This window comes from Polypterus senegalus, chromosome 1 (assembly GCF_016835505.1).
Source record: "Polypterus senegalus isolate Bchr_013 chromosome 1, ASM1683550v1, whole genome shotgun sequence".
NCBI lineage: Eukaryota > Metazoa > Chordata > Cladistia > Polypteriformes > Polypteridae > Polypterus > Polypterus senegalus.
Genome location: NC_053154.1, coordinates 252983216 through 253008156, shown reverse-complemented (window position 1 = coordinate 253008156; position 24941 = coordinate 252983216). Strand labels below are relative to the sequence as shown.

The 24941-nt window shown below is 39.5% G+C and overlaps 1 protein-coding gene across 2 annotated transcripts in view; it reads right to left on the bottom strand.

The window, feature by feature from the left end:
• The window catches only part of hectd2 (HECT domain containing 2), a 177413-nt gene that overhangs the window by 84307 nt on the left and 68165 nt on the right, over positions 1-24941 (bottom strand). For both annotated transcript variants that reach the window (XM_039771949.1, XM_039771940.1), the window contains exons 3-4: positions 19823-19961; positions 8531-8633 (exon numbers count right to left, since the gene is read on the bottom strand). In XM_039771949.1, coding sequence (XP_039627883.1) covers positions 8531-8633; positions 19823-19961 — 242 coding nt within the window. The remainder of the gene's footprint in view (positions 1-8530; positions 8634-19822; positions 19962-24941) is intronic.

Below are 24941 nucleotides of genomic sequence, written 5' to 3'. Positions count from 1 at the left end.
AAAAGGCTGAATATTAAACCTGTCCAACAAATACCTTTCACTGATCTGGTATCATAACTGCCCCTACATTGTGGCTCAATATTACTTTTTCAGGCTGAACCCAGACCAAGTGATGCAAGTAACTGTGTCACCACAAAATTGCCAGAAAATAACTCTACACCTGGCTCCTCAACTGGGTTTCAGTATATTCTATATTGAGGATTTTTTCTTTCCATGATATAAACCCACCTGCACAAAGACATAAACAGGCCTTTCCAGAGTTCCACTCTATTACAGTCCACAATTGCACATTCACTCATACCCAGCTAATTTAATTCTCACAATCCTGCATGTTTAAACGGAACAAAAAAAAGCAAAATAAACAACAAGCAATATATGTAAGGATAATAAAGCAAATATTTTAGAGTAGTTTTTTTGCTTTTTAACTTTATATACAATATAAGGCATTATATTGATTTATACATGTTCCTCATCTCTGCAAATTGTATGCGTGTCTATATTTGTAATGTATAAATGCAGAAAAATACAGAGCGTAATAATGAAAATTAAAGCACTGATTAAAATTAAGAGGAATGAGCTATCTCTACCTGATATGTAGATGTGAGAGAGACTTATTCTTTGTAGGATTCAAAAACACTGCCTGCCAAGATGGTTAGCACTCTCAAAAGTGTTAGTAACTAAGCAAGAGCAATAGAGAAAGTTAATTTTTTTAATTAGCTTAACAAAAGTCTTTGATTTGTGTCATTAGCTTTATAAAAAGGTACTATAACAACACTGTTAGCAGCAAATTCATAAATAAAACACATACATTAATTTCTCAAAACTACAGAGAAAGAGGCAATGATGAAGAAAGGTCTCTGAGTGTAATTATTGTGTTTTATGTAGTTTTTGATTTTGTTTTCTAACATTTGTTGCTTCTAAAACATTTAGTGTGAAGAGGTCTAAAGACCTAGAATCTAAGAAAAATGTAAAAAAAAAAAAGTTTGGATGTATATTTTAAAACATAATGAAAAAATAATTAAAAGCATATTTACTCAAAAACTGTTTTAGATCAAAGAGTCACTGTAAATTATTTTTCATTTAATTATCAAATTATTGAACATGAATTCACTTGCCAATTTAAAAATGTTTTGTCCAATGTATTGCTTATTACTATTTTTTTCTGCTTCTCTGCAGTCTCTATAGAGATTCACTCATCATTAGCGCATAAAAAGCAGTACTAAATTAGCCCAAATTTCACATTTCTCTTGTGGTACAGCATTGCATGTTGAAATTTCAAACCACTTCATATCGGAGGGGCAATAAATATAAAGGCATTTAAGTATTCTTCTCTTTGAACAGCTCTATCAAGAAGATCCTTGAAAAAGTACACAATTACCAGAATTCAATAAATACTTGAGAAAAAAATCAAACAATGAATATGAATGATGATAACAGAAAGGAAGAAGGACACAAGTGATCATTTTGTTTTCAGTCAACTAGATTACTGTAACGCACTCCTCCCAGGACTACCCAAAAAAGACATAAATCGTTTGCAACTAGTGCAGAATGCAGCTGCTAGAATCCTAACTAGGAAAAGAAAATCCGAACACATTTCTCCAGTTTTGATGTCACTACACTGGTTACCTGTGTCTTTCAGAATTGACTTTAAAATTCTGCTAATGGTTTATAAAGCCCTAAATAATCTCGCTCCATCTTATATATCGGAATGTCTGACACCCTATATCCCAAATCGTAACCTTAGATCCTCAAATGAGTGTCTCCTTACAATTACAAAAGCTAAACTTAAAAGAAGTGGTGAGGCGGCCTTCTGCTGTTATGCACCTAAAATCTGGAATAGCCTGCCAATAGGAATTCGCCAGGCTAATACAATAGAGCACTTTAAAACACTGCTGAAAACACATTACTTTAACATGGCCTTTTCATAACTTCATTTTAACTTAATCCGGATACTCTGCATGCCCAATTCATCATAATAACTATTCACAGTGGCTCTAAAATACGTACTAACCCCTACTCTCTCTTTTATTTCTTTTTCCGGTTTCTTTGTGGTGGCGGCCTGTGCCACCTCCACCTAGTTAAAGCATCATGGTGCTCCAACATTGATGGACTGAAAGCCAGAAGTCTACGTGACCATCATCATCAAGTCCTTCTGTGAGATCCCTAACTACAAGAGGACTGTTTCATTTATATTAGGTAGATGGCCCAGAGGGGACTGGGTGGTCTCATGGTCTAGAATCCCTGCATATTTTATTTTTTTTTTCTCCAGCCGTCTGGAGTTTTTTTTTTTTTTGTTTTTTCTGTCCACCCTGGCCATCGGACCTTACTTATTCTATGTTAATTAATGTTGACTTATTTTGTTTTCTTACTGAGTCTTTTATTTTTCTACTAGACATTAAGCCCGTTGAAATAACGGGCGCTAGAACAGAAGTGCATAAACATTTGTATGAACAGTCTATATTAAATGGCAAGGGACCTTGTATGTGGCTGTAATATGTGTCACTGTATTGTGTGCCTTTAATTTTCTCTCTCAGTAATACTGGTTTGTATTTCCGTGAAATTCCTGTAATTTTGTCTGACAGTAATACAGTGGAACCTCGGTTCACGACCATAATCCGTTCCAGACCGTATGAACTGTATGTAAACATATATTTTTTAAATATATAGTTTTTAAGCACAAATATAGTTAACTATACCATAGAAAGCACAGCATAATAGTAAACTAAATGTAAAAACATTGACTAACACTAAGAAAACCTTGAACAACAGAGAAAACTAACACTGCAAGAATTTGCGCTTTAGCCTTATGACCCGCTCGCTAAATGAGTTTTTTAATGAGTTTTAAGCACAGGGGAAAAAATTAACATTTGAAAAATCTGTAATTTAATAAACAACCAAGAAAATTAACATTGCAACAATGCACGCGCGTGCCTGTGTGTGTGTCTCTCTCTCTCTTGCGCGCCTTTGTGTGTGTCTCTCGCGTGTGTGTCTCTTAAGCGCACGCCTCTGTGTCTGTGTGTCTGTCTGTCTCTCGCCTGTGTGTGTGTCTGTCTGTCTCGCCTGTGTGTGTGTGTGTGTCTGTCTGTCGCGCGTGCCTGTTTGTCTCACGTGTGCGTGTGACTTGTGTGTGTGTGACGCGCGCGCCTGTGTGTATGTGACTCGTGACCGCCTGTGTGTGTGTCTGTGTGACTCGTGTGTGTGTGTGTGTGTGTGTCTGTCTCTCTCTGCACAGGGAATGCACAGGAAGAGACTGAACAAGTGCTGTGTGGCCCCGCGCATGCGCACTTCTCCAGAAGACACACACACACAGACTGTGCACGCCTGTGTGTGCATGACTCGTGTGTGTGTGTGTGTGTGTGTGTGACTCGCGCGCGCCTGTGTGTGTATCTCTCTGCACAGGGAATGCACAGGAAGAGACTGAACACATGCTGTGTGGCCCCGCGCATGCACACTTCACCAGAAGACACACACACACGGACACTGGACGCACACAAGGGTTTTATTAAAGAGGATGATTCTTTATTTTGTAAAGCACTTTGAGCTACATTTTTTGTATGAAAATGTGCTATATAAATAAATGTTGTTGTTGTTATTTACTGTACTGAATATGATCTGATATTACTATATATATTGTCACACGCGTGTGAGTAAGAGGCAGCTAAAGGGTCTGAGTAATTGTAATAAAACATCCGACCTGGGGGGCGGAGGAGTGCGCTGACTGTCTTTCTCAGTTCCCTACAGACCTTTCGTGGGAATTCCTGCAAGGTTCCAGCGCCTCACAAGACATCACTTCCGGAGCCGGCCCCTTGCTGACGTCACTTCCGGCACCAGGCACTTTGCTGACGTCACCTCCGGCACCTTTACTGACGTCACTTCCAGTCCAGACAACATCACTTCTGATTCCAGCCCTTTTGGTGACGTCACTTCCTATATGGGTCTTTAAAGCTTTCATCTTTGTTTATTGGGATTAGTTCTGTTTTGGACTATGCACATCGTGCTACTTATTTCAATCTTTTGCAGCCCGGAAAAACAATATACGGGTGGCTGCCCCTAAAATTTTATGATGTCTTGGACTCTTACTTGTTACAGTGGCGTAGTCGGCAGGATGAAGTCCCAGAAGAAACCGGGACACGAGCTAATGAAAAATCAGGTAGGAAAGTACAGGGGCCAAGTTTCTGGGGGGGAGTGCGTTCGGGGGTCAGGAAGGACTCCATATAGGCTCCTCTCCCAAAATACAAACCCAGGCTGGTAACTTACCAAGTGGGGTGTGTGAAAGGGAAACACAGACATAGGCTGGTTTCTGGGGATGAAATGAAAAGGGTTTATTATGCTATCTCAGAGGAGAGACCTGAGCCCCAATTGGGACTAAGGTCCCAATAAAATATGGGCTATCCCCAGTCCAGCAGGCAAGAAAAATACAGAAATGGGAGTTCGAGCAAGAAAGGTCAATCAAAGAGCAGGCTATAAACCTCTGGAAGCGGGTGGCCTTACGGCTAAGGCCATTTGAATTGACTACCTGTCAGATAGTACAGCAGGTTGTCTGCTTTATTTTTCTACAGGGCCTTCCCAAAAACTTTGCCCAGCCGGACAGGGGAGATTTCCGTTCTATGGACGAGCTTATACAGCTTATAAAACCACCCATGCCAGCCTCAAAATTTGGGAGAGAAGAATGGTCCTCTAGTGGATTTCCTAGTGATTATGTCCTACAAAATAAGTCCCTTCCACATATATTGGATGCTGTTTCTGGGTTACCAGTCTGTCGTGTAGTAGATGGAGGGCAGGAGATGGTTTGTGCGCTCTGAGCAACCCCCTGACGTTAACAAATACGGGATCTGTACTCGTTAATGGTTATAAACTAGAAGCTCTATTTGATTCCGGCAACAACATTTCCCTTGTTGATTGCCGATATATCTTACCGCAACAAAGAATTAAAAAAAAGAAAAGTTTAAAATGCGTGCATGGAGAAATCTGTATGTACGACACCGCCCTATGTTTCATCAGTCAGGGAGGATCAGTAAAGAAATTTCGGTTCACCCTATTCCTCCTTTTCCAGTGATTCTGGGGCGGGACTGGTCTGATAATAAATGCAGTAAACTATTGACTACTCCCGATAAAAACTTAGGCCTCGTTAGCAATGGGGATAACTCGTCTCAAGCTGTCTCCACGCCGTGTACAAAGCCGGCAGTCAGAGATACGGAAGCCCACGAGGAGGACGGGAAGACTCCTGGACCGTCACAGACGAATATGTCATCCACCCCCGCCTCGACGAGTCGGGAGGAATCTCTGCCCCTTGTGGTTAGGCCAGACCCAATCTCCGAGATACACTTTCAGTTTAGGAAAATGCCGGCTTCTTTCAAAAGGGAGCAGTAGAATGATGACTACCTAAAATTTGCAAAACAAATGCATTGGTCCTCGTCAATGGCCAATGTACACATCAGCCCATGCCACAGGGGTCTCACTTTGTAATAGAAAATTATCTATTATATCGGGTCGCGTAGCATGGGGGGGGGTGTCCAGAAACTGTTGTTAATCCCACAAGCCTACCGGCGGCAGGTTTGTGAATTAGTACACGCCCACCTCCTTGAAGGCTATTTAGGCTCCGAAAAAACTTTAGAGCGGATCAAGCTCCGATTTTATTGGCCGGGAATTAATAAGGAGGTTTGCCGTTTTTGTATTTCTTGTCCAAAATGTCAATTACGGCAAATTCCTAGGAGGAATGGTGCTTCTCTCGTTCACCTTACCTTAATTGATGTCCCTTTTGAAAGAATTGGGGTCGATATCGTAGGACCCCTAAAGCCTTCAGCCCGAGGACATAAATAAATATTAGCCATCATGGATTATGCGACCCGATACCCGGAAGCTGTTCCCTTGTGCTCAGCTACATCTAAAGTATTCACATAGGAACTAGTAGGGGTCTTCTCGCGTGTCAGCATCCCTAAAGAAGTCCTAACAGATCAAGGGACGACTTTTACCTCGGAGACGTTCAGGGAAATGGCCAAGTTACTGAAAATAAAGCATTTAAAGACTGTGGTGTATCATCCTCAAACCGACGGTCTAGTGGAGAGGTTTAATCAGACTCTCAAGCAGATGCTACGTAAGATGGTCAGCAGGGATGGGCAGAATTGGGATCAACTCCTCCCCCTCATTCTCTTTGCCTATCAGGAATTCCCACAAGACTCTACGGTGTTCTCACCGTTTGAATTATTATATGGGCGACAACCCAGAGGTATATTGGATATTTTGAAAGAAGGCTGAGAAGGAGAGGCTCTTCCCTCTACAAATGTTTTGGAATATATCGTGCAATTACGCAATAGATTTGGAAAAATCCGACCTATTTTAAAAAGTCATATGGAAGAGGCACAAATAGGCACAGGCCTGCTATAATGACCGTGGCATGACACTCTGAGAATTTCATCCGGGGGATCGTGTCATGGTGTTAGTTCCCACCTTCCATTCTAAATTACTCTTGGTGAAACAACCCAATCATAGACCAAGCGAGCAGGTTTATCATGTGAACTTGCTGAAGCCGTGGAAGGAAAGGGAACCTGATCCCTCCTCCGCTCAGCCTTGCTCATTCTTTGCTCACACAGACACCCTTAATTTCGGCGAAGAATTAACTGGTAGACAAAGGCAGGAGCTAGAATCAGCTATCCTGTCCATCTCGGAGGTGGCGAGTGAAAAACCAGGAAGGACCTCTCTGATTGCACATGATGCAGTGACTGAACCGGGGGTTATAGTCTGAGAGCTCCCCTAAAGCCTTCCTGAGGCAAAGAAAGCAGAAGTGGAACCGGAAGTCAAGTGAATGCTGGAGCTAGGAGTGATAGAGGAAAGTTATAGTCCCTGGTCCAGCCCAATCATACTGGTTAGTAAGCCTGATGGCAGTTGGAGGTTTTGCAATGACTTCCGTCGGCTTAACCAGGTCTCCCTATTCGAGCCCATCCTGAAAGGCTTGGCCAAGTAAAATTTTTGACCACACTTGACATGACAAAAGGGTACTGGCAGATTCCTTTAACGGACTCTGTGAAGATCAAGACAGCATTTAGCACCCCTAGCAGACACTGGCAGTATTGGTTCCTTACATTTGGGTTACATGGGGCTCCTGTGACTTTCCAGTGTCTGGTGGACAAAGTGCTCCACCCCCATAATGCGTATAGTGCTGCCTATCTGGATGAAGTCGTCATCTATTCCAGCACATGGAAGGAACACATACAGCAGATCACAGTGGTATTGCGGGCACTAGCAGAAGCCGAGCTTCGTATCAATCCAAAGAAATGTTTCTTTATCCTAAAAGAGGCTAAATATTTGGGCTACTTGGTGGGTTAGGGTACTGTGAAACCACAGTGTTCAAAAATAGATACCATTTTAAAATAGTCCTGTCCGCAAACCAAGCGGCTAGTCTAAACATTTCTCGGATTGGCCAGGTACTACTGCCGGTTCGTACCTTGGTTTTCAGATAGAGCGGTGCCCTTGACTGATCTAACAAAGAACAGGGCTCCTAATCATGTGGTATGGACTGACAAGACGGACGCTGCATTCTGTGACTTAAAACAGGCTCTTATTTCAGCACTAATATTAAAAGCTCCAATTTTTCTCTCCCTTTTATTCTCCAGACGGACGCTTTGGACACAGGCCTGGGGGCCGTGCTGAACCAAAGCGTCAATGGTGTTGAACACCCGGTCATGTACCTGAGCCGGAAACTGTTGAATTGGGAGACCAGGTATGCACCGATGGAAAGGGAAGCCCTTGAGATTAAATGGGCGATTACGCAGTTGAGGTACTACCTCTTGGGCTGGGAGTTCACTCTGGTGACAGATTATGCTCCCTTACAGTTGATGGCCCTTCACAAAGAGTTGAATCCATGGGTCACTAGGTGGTTTCTTGACCTCCAACCTGACAAGTTTTCGCTAATTCATTGTAAGGGCTCTCTCCATGCCAAAGCTGATGCTCTCTCTTGTGCCCATGGCCTCTCGGTGCAGGATGCCTGACCTGATGGGTCTTTGGAACTTGGCACACATGTGCGAGTAGGAAGCAGCTAAAGGTTCTAAGTAATTGTAATAAAACATCCCATCCCACTGTCTTTCTCAGTTCCCTACAGACCTTTCTTGGGAAATCCTGCAAGGTTCCGGCACCTCAGAAGACATCACTTCTGGAGCCAGCCCCTTTCTGACATCACTTCTGGCACAGGGTCCTTTGCTGACGTCACCTCCGGCACCGGGCCCTTTGCTGACATCACTTCCAGTCCAGACAACATCACTTCTGATTCTGCCCCTTTTGGTGATGTCACTTCCTATACGGGCCTTTAAAGCCTTCATCTTTTTCTACTGTGATTAGTTCTGTTTTGGACTCTGTTCTATGCACATCGTGCTACTTATTTCAATCTTTTGCAGCTGGTAAAAACAATATATAGGTGGCTGTCCCAAACCTTTATGATGTCTTGGACTCTTACTTGTTACAATATCTGTAACATACAATATATAGATCTCTTTATTACTGAGTTAACAAATATATGGATTTTTTTTCTGCATGATACCTTAAAAGCAGCATTCAGTTCAAGGAATGAGTCAAATGTTGTCAAGTAAAAATCATGGACAATTTTCCAGTCTCCTGTTAGTCTGGCTTTTTCTATGTCATCTCTGTAAGACAGAAAGAAATTTGTTTATACACAAATGCTGACTACTTAAGGTAAAAACAAAATCAGCAATAATTACAGTATGATGTTGCAGCACAAGACCTTTTCTTCATGCAATAAATGTAACAGAACAGGTCATTCAGCCCAACAAAGCTTACCTATCTACTTAATTCTTCTAAAATAACATCAAGTCTAGTTTTTAAAGACCTTAAATTCCACCTGTCCACCACACTACATGGTAGCTTGTTCCATGTGTCTATGATTTTATGTGTAAAGAAACAGTCTCAATCCACTGTTCTAAATCCCTTCATAATTTAAACACTTCAATCATGTCTCCTCTTAATCCTATTTTGCTTAAATTGAAAAGGCTCAGCTCTTTTAATCTTTCCTCACAACGTATCCCATGTAGTCCTGGAATCAGCCTAGTCACTCTTTTCTCGACTTTTCCCAATGCTGCTATGTCCTTTTTGTAGCCTGGAGACCAAAACTGTACACAGTACTCCAGATGAGGCCTCACCAGTGTATTATAATCTTGGGCATAACTTCCTTATACTTTACTCTACACATTGTACTATACTGTATAACCTAACATTCTGTTAGACTTCTTATTGGCTTCTGAACACTGCTTGGCAGTAGATAGAGTTGAGTGCACTACAACACCTAAATCCTTCTCATAAGGTGTACTTTCAATTTTCCAAATTCCCATTCCCATCACCTTGGAACTCTTAAAGATAAACCTTCATAACTAGTGACAAAATAATAATTTTGTCTTTCAGATTTTCATATTGTTTGCAAAAAAAATAAAGAAGAACCATTTCATAAACCTACAAATACCACTTTATATAACTAAAGAAGAATAGGCTGTATCCTAGAGGTACTATTCTAAACCCAGTATACTATACAGTATGAGGGGCATTACTACATATTTTAGTATCATATTTTAACACACTAATAATTTTGTCTTTCGGATTTTCATATCGAGTTTGCAAAAACAATACAGATTGAAAGAGGATATTTAAGTGTCAAAAATGTAATTATACATATATATGCATAATATACAATAGGGCATCACCTCTCAAAGTATAGTAAACACACGCAAAACAAATTAAGCAACAGTTGTACTAACAGTAGTATATAACAATAATTACAGAAATATTTTTAATGTAACTAAGTGTGCATTCTCACCTTGTAGCATACTTTGTATACAAAATGCTGTAAAATGAAAACACTAATAGTATTCCAATACATTTTTTGATGGAATTTTGGACAGCTCTAAATCCACTCAAGCACATGTAAGGTTAACCTTCTAATAAGCCAATATACACTTCTTCATTTAAAACACGACAACAAACACTACTGTATGTCTTGCAAGGCATTTAGCAAACAGCAGTGTAATATGTAGGAGTGGATCCAGAAACATCTATCATTTGTCCTCACAAAACTAGACATTTCATGAAATTACTCACAAAAAAATAGAACTTAATGTGTACACATCCAGATGTGTTTTTAAATCTAACGTTTTCCAAATATTTTAATTATATAATTATACTAGCAAAATACCCGCGCTTCGCAGCGGAGAAGTAGTGTGTTAAAGAAGTAATGAAAAATTAAAGGAAACATTTTGAAAATAACGTAACATGATTGTCAATGTAATTGTTTTGTCACTGTTATGAGTGTTGCTGTCATATATATACATATATACACATACATACATACACACACATTATATATACAGTGGAAACTCTGTTCACGAACGTCCAGGTTCACGTACAACTCGGTTCATGACCAAAAAGCTCGCCAAACTTTTGCCTCGGTTTACAACCATGCACTCGGTATACGAACAAGCCAGTTTCCCTTGCCTGCCTGTCTGAGCTGTGCTGAGCTGAGATAGAGAGAGAGAGAGAGCAAGAGCGAGCAAGCACGTGCCTGCTGGGGAGGGGAGGAGGAGGAGGAGGAGATTGCTGCACTGTTTGCCTGCCTATCTGCAGCCAGTAAGTTCAAGCCAACCATCCCCCAATTCCACGTGTCTGCTGAGGAGGGGGAGGAGGAGATTGCTGCACGTGTTTGCCTGCCTATCTGCAGGCTGTACGTGCTGAGAGAGAAAGAGAGAGGGAAAGCGAGAGAGAAAGCAAGCTAGCAAGCCGCGTGGCTGCAAGAGCTTTGTTCATTGTTCTCCTTCCATTGACTTCTAAGCAAGTGAAGAAAGTTTTGAAGAAAATTGAAATCGAAGTAAAGAAAGAAATTACAAGTGGTGGAAAAACTGTTTACCAGTTTACTCATTTACCAATCTGAGAACCCTCGTGCTTTCAAGCAGCACAATGTAAACAAAGCCAGACTGCCAGTAATGTGGGGCGCAAACACGAAGGATTGGGTCACAAGGAGTTTGTTTTTGGAATGCCTGCATGAGGCTTTCACTCCTACCAGCTAAAAGCACCAGAAACTAAAGAAATCACAAGAGAGAAAACACCTGAAGGAAAACACTTCATGCCAGAACTCGACTCATGCAAGGTTAGTTTTCTTGGTGGTTTTTGTATTACGGATTTTTCAAAAGAAAATTTTTCAGTTCATAATGCGATTTGTTGCAATGTTACTTTTATCTTTTTTCAAATGTTCCTTTTTTCCGCTGTGCTTAAAACTCATTTTAAAAACAGTGTTTACAGCGATTAGGCTTTAAGTTTAATAGCGTGATCTCCTGCAATCTTTCTTTTCTGGTTGCTTGCGAGTTGGTTTTTGCATGCACTGCACTTCGGATTTGTTTTAATGTTTTGTTTTTTTCTGCTGTGCTTAAAACTCATTTTAAAAACATTGTTTACACCGATCAGGCTTTAAGTTTAATAGCGTGATCTTCTGCAATCTTTCTTTTCTGGTTGCTTGCGAGTTGGTTTTTGCATGCACTGCACTTCAGATTTGTTTTAATGTTCGTTTTTTTTTTCCTTCAGTGCCGGGCTCCAGGGTTCCTCAGGCCCCCAACATAACCAGGACGGACGCCCCCTCGCGGTCTGGAGGAGGCACAAGCCCTCCTCTGTTCCTCCTGGGCGTAGGAGCCCGGCCGGGGACCACACGGGATATTCCGGCATCGGGGCGCCGCCTGGCGGTGGCCACAGGTCCCTACAGGGCTGGGCTTCCAAGCCCTGTACCCGAGGCCCCCAACAAAACCAGTACGGATGCCCCCTTTGCGGTCTGGAGGAGGCACAAGCCCTCCTCTGGTCCTCCTGGGCGTCCCAGCCGGGGACCACAATATATATATATATATATATATACACACACACACACACACATTATATCTATATCTATATATAGCAAAATACCAGCCAGAGCTTGTAAGTACTGCCTTAAACGTTTTATTAAGAAGAAAATTAAACCTTTTTATTTATTTATTTTATTAATTTTATTACAATCCATACATAGCAATCAAGTTTTTACAAAAAAAAGAATTATGTTAAGAACAGATCGATCCCCACCCCTGAGAGAGAGAGCAAGCCAAACGGTGTAAGATTTAAGGCTTGTAAACAAACCTAAGTTAATAAATTCTCTGTGCTTTATAAACTTATACAGATCCTCTAACGGAGTATTTGTTTTTTTCCAATTTCAAATAATATAACACATCAGTTTCCCACTGACTTAAAAGAGGAGAGTTTGGGTTCTTCCAGTTTATCAGAATAAGTCTGCGTGCCAACAGTGTAGTGAATGCAATCACAATTTGTTTGTCTTTCTCCACTTTAAGCCCTCTGGAAGAACCCCAAACACAGCTGTTAATGGGTTTGGAGGGATTATGAGTCCAAGGCTGTCTGAGAGGTAATTAAAAATTTCTGTCCAGAATAATGTTAATTTGGTGCAGGCCAAGAACATGTGACCCAGTGAGGCTGGGGCTTGGTTGCAACGTTCACAGGTTGGATCATGCCCTGGAAACATTTTGGAGAGTTTCAGTCGAGACAGATGTGCTCGATATATAATTTTGAGTTGTATAATTGTATGCTTTGCATATGGAGCTTGAGTGAATTCTCTGCATTGCTACTTTCCACTCCTTTTCTGATATATTAATTGAGAGATCATTTTCCCAGTGTCCTCTTGGATCTTTGAAAGGAAGGGATTGTAAAATGATTTTATATATTGTAGAGATGGAGTCTAACTCCTTGAAATTGAGCAATATTTTTCCAGCGTGGATGAGGGTGCAAGATGAGGAAAATCTGGAAGGTTCTGTTTAACAAAGTTCCTGATTTGAAGATAGTGAAAGAAATTTGTAGCTGGAATGTTAAATTTGGAATGTAATTGTTCATAGGATGCAAAGACGTTGTCTATATAAAGATCTCTAAGCAAGTTAATTCCAAATTTTTCCAGATATTAAAACTGCATATGTTTGTGAGGTTGAAAGAGGTGGTTCTCTTGCAGGTGCCACAGAAGAAGCTTCTCCGTCTTAAAATGCTTTCTACATTGGTTCCAGATTCTAAGTGAGTGGAGCACAATTGGGTTATTAGTGTATTGCCGATAACGTGTGTTTATTGGAGCACAGAGCAAGGAATACAAAGAAGTACTGCAGGATTTTACTTCTATTGCGGTCCATGCCTGTGTATGTTCTTCTATTTGTGTCCAGGTTCTTATCGCTGTATATTTGCTGCCCAGTAATAAAACTGGAAGTTAGGTAGAGCCATGCCGCCTTCTGCCTTTTGTCTTTGTAGGGTCGCTCTTTTGATGCGTGGATGTTTTGAATTCCAAATAAATGAGGTTATTGTTGAATCTAATTGCTTAAAGAATGATTTATTAATGTATATTGGTATGTTTTGAAATAAAAAAAGGAGCTTAGGAAGAATATTCATCTTAACAGTGTTAATTCTTCCAGCTAGTGTGAGATGAAGGGTTGACCATCTATGCAAGTCTTGTTTAATTTTTTCCATGCAGACGATAAATTTTGTTGATTAAAGAGCTTTATGTTTACTTGTGATGTTTACCCCGAGGTATTTAAACTGTTCTGCAATGATAAAAGGTAGGGTGTCTAATCTAATATTATATGCTTGAGAATTCACGGAAAGAGTACACTTTTATTCAGATTAATTCTGAGACCAGAGAGCTTTTGAAATTCTGTGAGTGCTGCTAAGACTGCAGGCACAGAATTTTCTGGGTCCGATATATACAGTACCATGTCATCTGCATATAATGAGATTTTCTGTTCCAGTCCTTCTCTGCTAATCCCCTTTATCTGATCAGTATTTCGACAATGTATTGCCAGTGGTTCAATGGCAATTGCAAACAGCAGTGGTGACAAAGGGCATCCTTGTCTTGTGCCACGCTCTAGTTTAAAGTAGTCTGAGCAAATGTTATTGATGCAAACTGAAGCTTCTGGGTTAGTATACAGTAATTTAATCCATGCACAAATGTTGGGCCAAACCCAAACTTCTCCAAAATAGTAAAAAGGTATTTCCATTCAATCATGTCGAATGCTTTTTCTGCATCCAATGATAATAATATTTCTGGGGTGTTTGATTTAGTTGGTGAGTATATTACATTAAACAGGCGTCGAAGATTTGAAGATAAGTGTCGGCCCCTAATAAATCCAGTTTGGTCTTGTGATATTACGAGGGAGCACTTTCTCCATCCTTCTAGCTATGATTTTAGAGAGTATTTTAACGTCGTTATTCAGAAGTGAAATTGGTCTGTATGATGCACATTGTAATAAGTCCTTATTTTGTTTTGGAAAGACAGTGATTAGTGCTTGGCGAAAGGTTTGTGGAAGAGATTGGTTATCTCTGGCTTCTGTAAATGTTGCTAATAGGAGGGAGCTAGCTGAGCGGAGAATTTCTTGTAAAACTCTGCAGGGTAGCCATCAGGGCCTGCTGCTTTTCCACCTTGGAGTGACTTTATAGCATCCAGTAATTCTGATAATGACAGAGGTTTATCAAGTTCCTCTACACTAAAAGCGTCTATTTGTGGTATCTGTAATGTATCCAGAAATGCATTAGATTGTATATTGTCTTCTTTAAACTCAGTAGTATATAGGGATTTATAGTAGTCTCTAAAAGTGTACATTATATTTTTGTGTTGATGATTTTATCTCCGTTCGTGTTAGTGATTACCGAGATTGCGTTGCGTACATCTTGCTTGTGAATTTGTTGCGCTAAAAGCTTATTAGCTTTCTCTCCATGTTCATAATAATGATGTCTGGATTTGTAAATTAGTTGTTCAGTTTCTTTAGTTGTCAAGAGGTTTAATTCTGAATGTAGAGCCTGCCTCCTCTTATGTAGAGTCTCGCTTGGTAGTCTGGCATGTTCTTCATCTATTTTAGTAATTTCGCTTTTTATCTCTGCTACTTTCTTCGCTCGGATTTATTTCTGTGGGAAAGATATGAGATAATCTGTCCTCTTAAGAAGGCCTTAAGAGTTTCCCAGAGTATTCCTGCAGAGATCTCAGGGGATGTATTTGTCTCTAGAAAGAATTTGATTTGTTTGGATATAAATTCAGTACAATTCTCGTCAGCTAATAGAAGCGGATTGAGCGCATCTGGGGTGAGTGTATGGGGCTTAGTAATTTCAGCTCCAAGATCATAGGAGCATGGTCTGAAATAACAATAGCATCGTATTTACAAGATTTAATCTTAGGCAAGAAGTTATTATCTATAAAGAAGTAATCAATCCTTGAGTAGCAATGATGTACTGGTGAGTAGAAAGAATATGTTCTTGAATTTGGGTTTAAAACCTCCAGGGATCTGATAAGTTGTGATCAGTTATAAACTTTGTAATTATCTTTGCGGTGTTAGTTGCCGTTCCCCCTGTGGAGGAAGTCTTATCTAAAAGTGGATTTAGAACACAATTAAAGTCCCCAGCCATTATAAGTTTATGAGTGTTCAGATTGGGAATGGATGCAAATAAATTTTGTATAAATTCCTTATCATCAACATTAGGTGCATAAACATTTATCAAAATCATTTTACAGTTAGATAAGTCTCCCATGACCATCACATATCTCCCTTCAGGATCCAATACTACATCTGATGCTACAAATGGTACTGTTCTATGTATGAGAATTCCCACCCTCTAGTTTTCTTTGTAAAACTAGAATGGAACATTTGGCCAGTCCAGTCTTTTTGCAGCCGGAACTGATCCTTGCTTAGTAAGTGGGTTTCCTGTAAAAATACTATTTTAGCATTTAGACCTGTTAGGTGAGAAAGTACTTTCTTTCTCTTTAATTCATGATTCAGGCCTTTAACATTCCAGCTTACGAAGTTAACTGTCCCATCATGGAGACAGTGATTCTGAGTTTTTGATGTCATTTTATAGTCTTAACTGGAAGTGAAATAGTTTAGGTCTTAATTTCCTATTTCCCCAAGAGCTGTTGCCATGCAGCTTATTATTACGTTGATAGTTATAATTATAAAGATTGAGATGATAGATTAGGTATAGATCAAGCCTGCTCTCTTTCTCTTCTCCCCTTAACCCCCCACCCTCCCTTGGTCTCGTCCGATGCGAGAGATGGACGTCTGAAGTGGAGCTCCGCTAGCAGTGGTGCTATTTTTCATATTATTTTCTTATTATTCTGAGATATCCTGTATTTATTCAACTCGAGAGGATCTGCTACAGTATATGTAAGCACATATAAACATGGTCAGCAAGAAGGGGGGTTCGAAAGAATTAAAAACTAAAGCTACATCCAAGCTGCGATCAGCAAGCCCCAGTTCAAGATACGGCCTATCAGAGACAGACCTGGATCAGACGGGCGAAAGCACAGACTCCTCGGGACCACGGTCTGCTACATCGTCGCCGGCTGAGAGCGAAAAGGGGAGCGAAGGTGCGATCATGAGTGCAGATGTGGGTAGCTCGCTGATTGGAGAAGATTACCTGAAACTGGAAAGGGCCGGGAAGTCCGCGGGTTCAGCTACGCAATTACGCGGGCCTGGAGCAGCGGGGGCACCAGCTATAGCAAAATCTGCTGCTTCATCTACGGTACAAGAAGGCACAATTGAGCTATCTGAATTGAAAGTGTTGCTCGCTGAGCTCACGCAAGATATAAAGAAAAGCGAGAAGGCTAATGAGAAAGCAACGGCAAAGGCACTTGAGAGACTGAAACAGGAATTGAAACAGGAGATGAAACAGGCCAATGAATGGCTACGTCAAGAGTTGCAACTTGAACTTCAACAGGTGCTGGGTAAACTTGAAGAGCGCATTCAGGAAAACTCAGTTAAACTGAGCACGCTTGCTGATCAATTGGAGTATCTTAAGGAGACATTCACGAATCGGATCGATAAGGCCGAACATTTAGCTGCCAGTGCCGAGGAAAGAGCAGTAAATGTCAGTTCCGAATGTAAAAAACTCGGAAAAAAGACTGGCTGCTTTAGAAGATGGGAGTAGAAGGTATAATGTCAGAATTGAAGGCCTGCCGGAGAATCGAGAAAGTTCAAACCCTGTGAAATTCGCAGCTGAAGTTTTTTCTAAAATAATCGGGGGCGACTTTAAAGCAGAATCTGAGATAGCAGCGGCTTATCGCGTACGCGGATCAAACACCGTCAGACCCCGACCAAGATCTTTTATAGTTCGTTTTGAACGATTATCATTTAAGCTAGAGGTGATGGCACTCCTCAGAAACAAGGAAGATATTACATATGAAAATAACCACATTCGTATCTTCCCTGACTTCTCTCCGGCAACAGCTATTAAACGTGCAGCCTTCTATAATATTAAACAGCGGCTTCGGCAAGCCAGTGTCAAATACGGCCTCCTGTATCCGGCAAAACTGAAAGTGGAATGGTAAGGTCATTTCTATGTCTTCACTAGCAAGGAAGGAGCAGAAAATGAATTAAGAAAGCTGATCCTGGGACTATTCTGATACATAATAGTGAGTCATGGCGGTAAATGATAATGCTAGGATTAATAATCTATTGTCTGATCTATTCATTTTAAATACAGGTTTTTTATCAGCATATATTCTCATATATTTTTATTATTACTTAGTATTACTAGGGCGCTATCTGTTTATGTTTTATTGTGCTTAATTACTTTTTCCTCCCTTTTTTTTTTCTCTTTTTCTTTTCTAATTATTTCATGTGTACCCTAAACGAGACTGTTCAATATCATACCCTTGGTTTACTGTTATTGCTATTACTGCATTAAGACTTGTTATGCTTATTTTGGACACATCTTTAACACCATCACCCGGGTTTATTATATGGGGGTATCATCTTAATGTACTAAAATTGCTGAAGACTATATATATATCTTAAGTGCAAAATATTTATTTATTTATTTTTCCTCATTTAAAGACTATATTGGTAACAGATATTTCTATCTTTTAACCCTAAAGCGCCATTGCATGGGGGCTTGTTGTGCTTTGGACGTGCTCTGTCTCTGGGTATGTCAGAGGACTGGGACTGCGTGAAGTGGGTTTTAGCCTCACTTGGGGAAAATTAAACCTTTTTAAACTGAGGGAAAATATACCAATAATTATTTGTTAAGGATCTCTTTGTATACCACATTGTGAGTTCGGCCCTCCGGTTGTAATATGACCAAGCTGTGCGCTGAGCTTACTCTTAAGCATGCAACGTACAGTTGGCCATGTGAACAGTAATCTTGTTTCAAATCTCACAGCTTGGATTGCTGCTGTCATAATCGGTTTGAGTTTCATGGTTTGTTTCAATTACGACAGTATTTGTAGGACTTGTGTTGAAGTGACATTCGGCATCTGTCAAGCGTTGTAAGTATGCAACCAGTTTCATCGATAACTTCACATCCAGCTTTTGAGAGTTTAAACATTCATAAACATCAAAGTGTCCACTACTGAAATCGTCATCTGTGAATCTAAGATGTTTAAGAGGCATTGGCGGTTGTCCAAAAGTGTAAAATATTTGGCCATTTTGGTACACTTGAAAGCGACAACCGAACAATTCAGCGGCACCCATCAACTCACATGCAGAACCATAGGTGAAGGGCTTAAGCATTTCACTCTTATAGTGCTCCTGTGTAGTATAATTATCTCCTGTACCGTCATCAGTCCACACCTTGAAACTGTCCCAGTCATTCAATACATAAGACACAATGTTTCTCCAGATATCAAGAGTGAGCCTGATATGGCCGTGCAATATGTAACACAGAGAATGGAAAAGATAGGTGCCATCTCCAGGCATGGCAACCACTCAGTAAGTGACAGTTCTTTGATCAATGGTGATCACCTCGATAGACATGTTAATGCGGGTACAGTTGGAATGATAAAGGAAATGGGTACCTCAACAATGTAAAGTAGGTCTAAAATACCTACACAATAACAATAATCGTAATAAATGAACACTAAAACAGCGGAGAAGCCGTGGATTAAATAAAAAGGCTGTAGTTATCAGAAGGGAGACGTGAATCCTGTGGCGAAGCAAGGAAGGGAATGAAGAGACTGGAGCGACGATAGGCAGGCAGCCAACAATGTGGGAGGCGTTGGGATGGGGGACCCAACGCCGCCACACACGGTGAATGAGCTGCAGGCTATGAATATATATGTACGTAAGTAGGATTCAGTTAGCGTTGGGAACCCGCGTACCAAATTTCTTGAAGATGGGTCCATAAGTTCAATATGGCGGCCGACAGTGGCATCATACCACCGATATAAGTACCAAATTTCAGCCTTCTACCTACACGGGAATTTGGAGAATTAGTGACATTGGAAAGTTCAATTTGGCGGCCGACAGTGGCATCATACCACCGAAATAAGTACGTACATTGGTTTCGGATAGCGCAGGGAAGCCGCCTACCAAATTTCGTGAAGATGGGTCCATAAATAAGAAAGTTCAACATGGCGGACGTTGTTGACCGTTATGACAGTTATGTGTAGAATTTCGAAATTAAACCTTCTTAACTTTTGTAAGTAAGCCGTAAGGAATGATCCTTCCAAATTTCAGCCTTCTACCTACACGGGAAGTTGGAGAATTAGTAATGAGTCAGTGAGTGAGTGACTGAGTCAGTCAGTCAGTCAGTGAGGGCTTTGCGTTTTATTAGTATAGATTTAGATATCTAAACTTAAAATTATACCTTTTATATGAGTACTTTAAGTGGTTACATAATTAAAAATTTATTTTGAGTCTTATAACATCTGCAAAGCATTTGTTGGGAGCATCAATTTTTTCTTCTTAAGTTTTCTATGGTGTTTTACAATACATTATCTAACAACCAACAAGTTCTCAGGTATGAAAACAGTATTTATAAATACAGAATGTTCAAAAATACTTACAGAAGTTCCTTTGCCGTTTTGTTACGTAAAGGAAGTATAGGCTCTGGAGGAATTGGAGCCCTCATTTCAGGAGGCAGAGTTTCAATAGCAATACGCTGTTTCTGTCGAACATCTGGACAGATGGGTGGCAGTTCTCTAACTATTGACAAAAGAAAGTTTTTAAAGATCTGCCACATAAATTAACATAACTATATCTGAAGATTTCAAATAACAGAATATCACACTGTAACAGTACTCATGGAGAACATTATAACATTAAAATGCATCCTCTACATAATACACAATATTTTGATATAAATATTGTAATAAATGATGAAATTTCAAATTATACTGTCGACCATTATTTGTTGTTATTAAACAAAGCAGTGGTACAAATATAAAATTGCATTGCAATATTGGCTAGTGTCTTAAATAAAGCTGTTATATTTCTTTTTCCTATTGCTGACCACATAGGCTCCATCTCCCCTTCTGACCATGTAATGAAAGAAGCACATGCAATATATGTTTGTTCAATTTTCAAAATATCAATGCAGATATTTTATTTTCATAATGGTTTTGAGAGACATAAAAAACTTAGTATAAACATACTCAATTGCACTCATATGAATAATGAAACACAGCATTATAAAAACTATATAAAACAACGCCTTTGTAGTCTACTCAGCTAAGCAGGCAGCATCTTATTTAACTGCTTTTTATCAGAGTGTGAAATTCAGTTTAATATAGTTTTTTACAAAAGGAAAATATACACACTAATTCATTAGATGTGACACATAGATATTTTGTGAAGTATGAACAAATTAAATTTTTAAGATGCTTAGGTAGACAAAACATTTAAAATTGTTAGTCTTATACTGATAGGTTCTAAAAAGGGCACTGAGTTTTTAATTTTATTACCTCATGTTTCTCATTACTGTGAAGTAAAGAATATCATTTGTGTACATGAATCATTTTCAGTAATCAAAGACATTAATGAAATACCTGTATCAATAACAGCAATTTTCACATTATCATTTAAATATCACCATGCCATGTCCTTTATGAATTAGGCACAACACTTAGTTGCTAAGGAAACAGGACCTATTCAGTGCTCCAAGAAATAACTGCTTAAACACAAATAACAGCATCAGATTTAAATGAACTATTAAAAGAAACCAACATAAGCATTCTTTCCAAGTACAAAACAAAATTAGGATATATTAAAATATTGAAGAGATATTCATTGTACAGGACATACCATGATTTAAGACAAAGAGTATTTTTTAAACTTAATGTATTTTGCACTGTATTCACTGCCATAATGTGGTTTGAACATACTTAACATACATACATACACACAGAGCAAAACAAAATCTGGGTTCTATTGAATGAATCATATATACAAAACCATATTAAACTATTCATGCATTTTAAGCCCTTAAATTAAAATAAAAAACTCACAATTTAGAACAGAACTATGTTTTGTATTTCACAATAAAGTTTTAGTATCTGCTTGATAGGAAATGAAAAGTGGGAACTTTATGTCATACTAGACATTAAGCCCGTTACAATAACGGGCGCTAGAACAGTAGTGCATAAACATTAGTAGAAACAGTCTATTTTAAATGGCAAGGGACCTTGACCTCATTCTGTTTGTTGTCTTAATTTTTTTTTGTCAAAAATATTTTTGCAAGAAGCCTAAAGTAAAATAATAATACAAATAAAATAGAAACGTATATGACAATACAGTAAGTATAATTAATATTGCCTTAGTGTAAAATTTTGTAACATACAATATCTGAAGAAGATATGTAGGAAAAATTTTCTATTTTTTTACCTCATGAAATATGTTTCTATAAAATTTCATTATAGACAAAGTTTCTTGTAAATATTCTGCCTGAGTTTGGCAACAATTTGACTTGTTCAGGACCTTCTACAACCTTGACAACAACATCTGGAAAACTTCTAACTATTGATAATGCAACATATAACTGACCGTGGCTGAATACTGGTTCTGGCAAGTAAATGCCAACTTTTTCTAAGGTTTGCTCTACTGAGTCTTTCTTTTTTAGCGTTTTTCTGACACTCATTTTCTTTTTCTTCAATCCATCTATTTGCTCGTATTTTTCTTTGTCTTTCGGCCATTCTTTTGTTGATGTTTACTTGCTGAGCTGACATTTCTTCCAGGAGATGTTGCTTATATAGGATTTGATTGTCTGTGTCTTTTGTCCTACTTGACGTGTCCTTTTTTTTTGGGTGGCATGTTGTTAGTAGATACTTCCGTAATATTTTCTCTTACAGTAATACTGGCTTGTATTTCTGTAAAATGCCTGTAATTTTCTCTGACAGTAATACTGGCTTTGATGTCCGTAATATGACTTTAATTTTCTGTCACAACGGTGGGCAATCAGCAGAGTGTACCCAGCAACTGATGCAATGTGTGGCATGGAGCTGGTAATCGTGCCTGTGGCATCTCCCCAGCAAGTACAGTGCAGTTCCCCAGCAAATATTTAAATCTGTGGTGGCGTGCAGCTGATTATTGTATGTGTGGCATCTCTTCAGCAATGGATTTTATGTGCGCGGTCACGACTACCCAATCAGCACTCTCCCCAGCAATGATGTCCTTTATTTGCTTATCATGCGCGGCCGCAGATAGACCGTTCACTGTGTGCCCAGCTTCCAGTGTGTGTTTGTCTATGGTGCCGTGTGCATGGGTGGGGCAGAGTGCGATGCGCGGCTTCACGCATGCGCACTTCACCAGAAGACACACACACACGGACACCTGGATGCACATTGGGGTTTTATTAAAGAGGATATGAAAGTGCTGTGTATTGTGTGTGCATACCTAAAAATATACCTTCAACAAATTGACGATTTTAACTAAAAAGAACAGAAAATGATCAAACAAAGATATGATTCTAAATGTTCATCTGAGCCTCATTGTTATAGACATTAGCTCTGTCAATACATGTCTATTGTTTGTCTCTAGCCACTGCCCTGCAGGTTTGCTTTCTCCCTCTTCTGTTCCACTGTAGCCTCTTCTAGCCTGACAGACAGTCTTCAGTCCAGCTCTCCCACTGATATGTGGCTTTAAATTCCCTGGAGTTTACTCTTGTGGGTCAATTACCACAATCATTGTCAAAGTCAGGGATGGTCTGCAAAATGTCACTAGGTTTACTGGGCATGGGATTTGAACTCAGAATGTCAGATCCATAAGGGAACAGTACCTTTGTGCCATCCTCATGTTTTAAGGGTCAAACTTATTTAAACTTTAAGCTGCCTGCATGGTTCTATTAAAAAAGGAGGTTTCTGCATTCAAATAAATATCTTATATCTGACGCCTCACAAACAAGATAAGTATGCAGAATTATGGGCAGAAAGTTGTGTCACTCGGGCCCTGAGTTGGAGTTAGCTGATCAGATACGAAATCCCTGAGTTCTTTAAAGACAAATGGTCAGCAATATGAATTGGTGACAGCAATTAGCCCTGTCTGTGAGTATGCATCACTGGGATTTGTAATAGCTTACCTTCTAACATTTCTGCTTTGCTCTCATTTTTGATGGTCAAAAAACATACTGAACTCTTTTTTTTTACTTGACTCTTCCATCTCCCGACTGAAACACCTTTCTTTTGACATTCTAATTTAAAAAAAATTCTTTCTGCTTCAGTAATCCTTGTACATTTTTGCATTAACCAATCCTACGAGCATTAGAAAAGGTAAAATGAGACTGAATATAAAGACAGTGACAGTGCAAATGTTATCATCTTGCATTTTATTTAAGTTTATACATGTGAAAAAGTCAACAAGCTCCCATATGCAAGACGGTCTGCTAAGAAGGTACTAAGTGATTTGGAAATTGTAGAGGGAAGTACTGCTTAGAGTAAATAGGATGAAATCTAAGAAATCACCAAAACCAGATAATATTTATCCTTGAGTACTAAAGGAAGTTTGTGAATGAATACAGTACATAAACCCCTGATGAGTATTTTTTGAAAGTCACTGCACACTGGGGACATCCATAAAAACTACAAAATAGAAAATATGCTGTTATATACAAAGGATGGAAAAGAAGAACTGGGATAGTCAGGGAGATGCAGTAGACAAGAGTACAAGGAGATAAGGCACAAGGTGATGAGAGAGGTGGTGAAGGCTAAAGAAAAGGCGTATGATGAGTTGTATGAGAGGTTGGACACTAAGGAGGGAGAAAAGAACCTGTACCGATTGGTTAGACAGAGGAACCGAGCTGGGAAAGATGTTCAGCAGGTTAGGGTCATAAAGGATAAAGATGGAAACATACTCAAAAGTGAGGAGGGTGTGTTGAGAAGATGAAAAGAGTACTTTGTGAGGCTGATGAATGAAGAGAATTATAGAGAGAGAAGGTTGGATGATGTGGTGATAGTGAATCAGGAAGTGCAACTGATTAGCAAGGAGGATGTAAGGACATCTTTGAAGCGGATGAAAAATGGAAAGGCTGTTGGTCAAGATGACATATCTATTGAAGCATGGATGTGTTTAGGACAGATGGCAGTGGAGTTTTTAACCTCATGGTTTAATTGAATATTGGAAAGTGAGAGGATGCCTGAGGAGTGGAGAAGAATTGTACTGGTATTGATTTTTAAGAAAAGGGGAATGTGCAGAGCTATAGTAACTACAGGGGGATAAAATTGATGAGCCACAGCATTAAGTTATGGGAAAGAGTAGTAGAAGCTAGGTTAATAAGGGAGGTGATGATTAGTGAGTAGCAGTATGGCTTCATACCAAGAAAGAGCACCACAGATGCAATATTTGCTCTGAGGATGTTAATTTGAGAAGTATTGAGAAGGTCAGAAGAAGCTGCATTGTGTCTTTGTGGAAATGGAGGAAGAATATGACAGGGTGCATCGAGAGGAGCTGTGGTATTGTATGAAGAAGTCGGGAGTGGCAAATAAGTATGTAAGAGTTGTACAGGATATGTATGAGGGAAGTGTGACAGTGGTGAGGTCTATGGTAGGAGTGACGGATGTATTCAACTTGGAGGAGAGATTACACCAGGGATTGCCTCTGAGCCCTTTCCCATTTGCAATAGTAATGGACAGGTTGACAGATAAGATTAGACAGGAGTTCCCCTTGAACTATGATATTTGCTGATGACATTGTGAT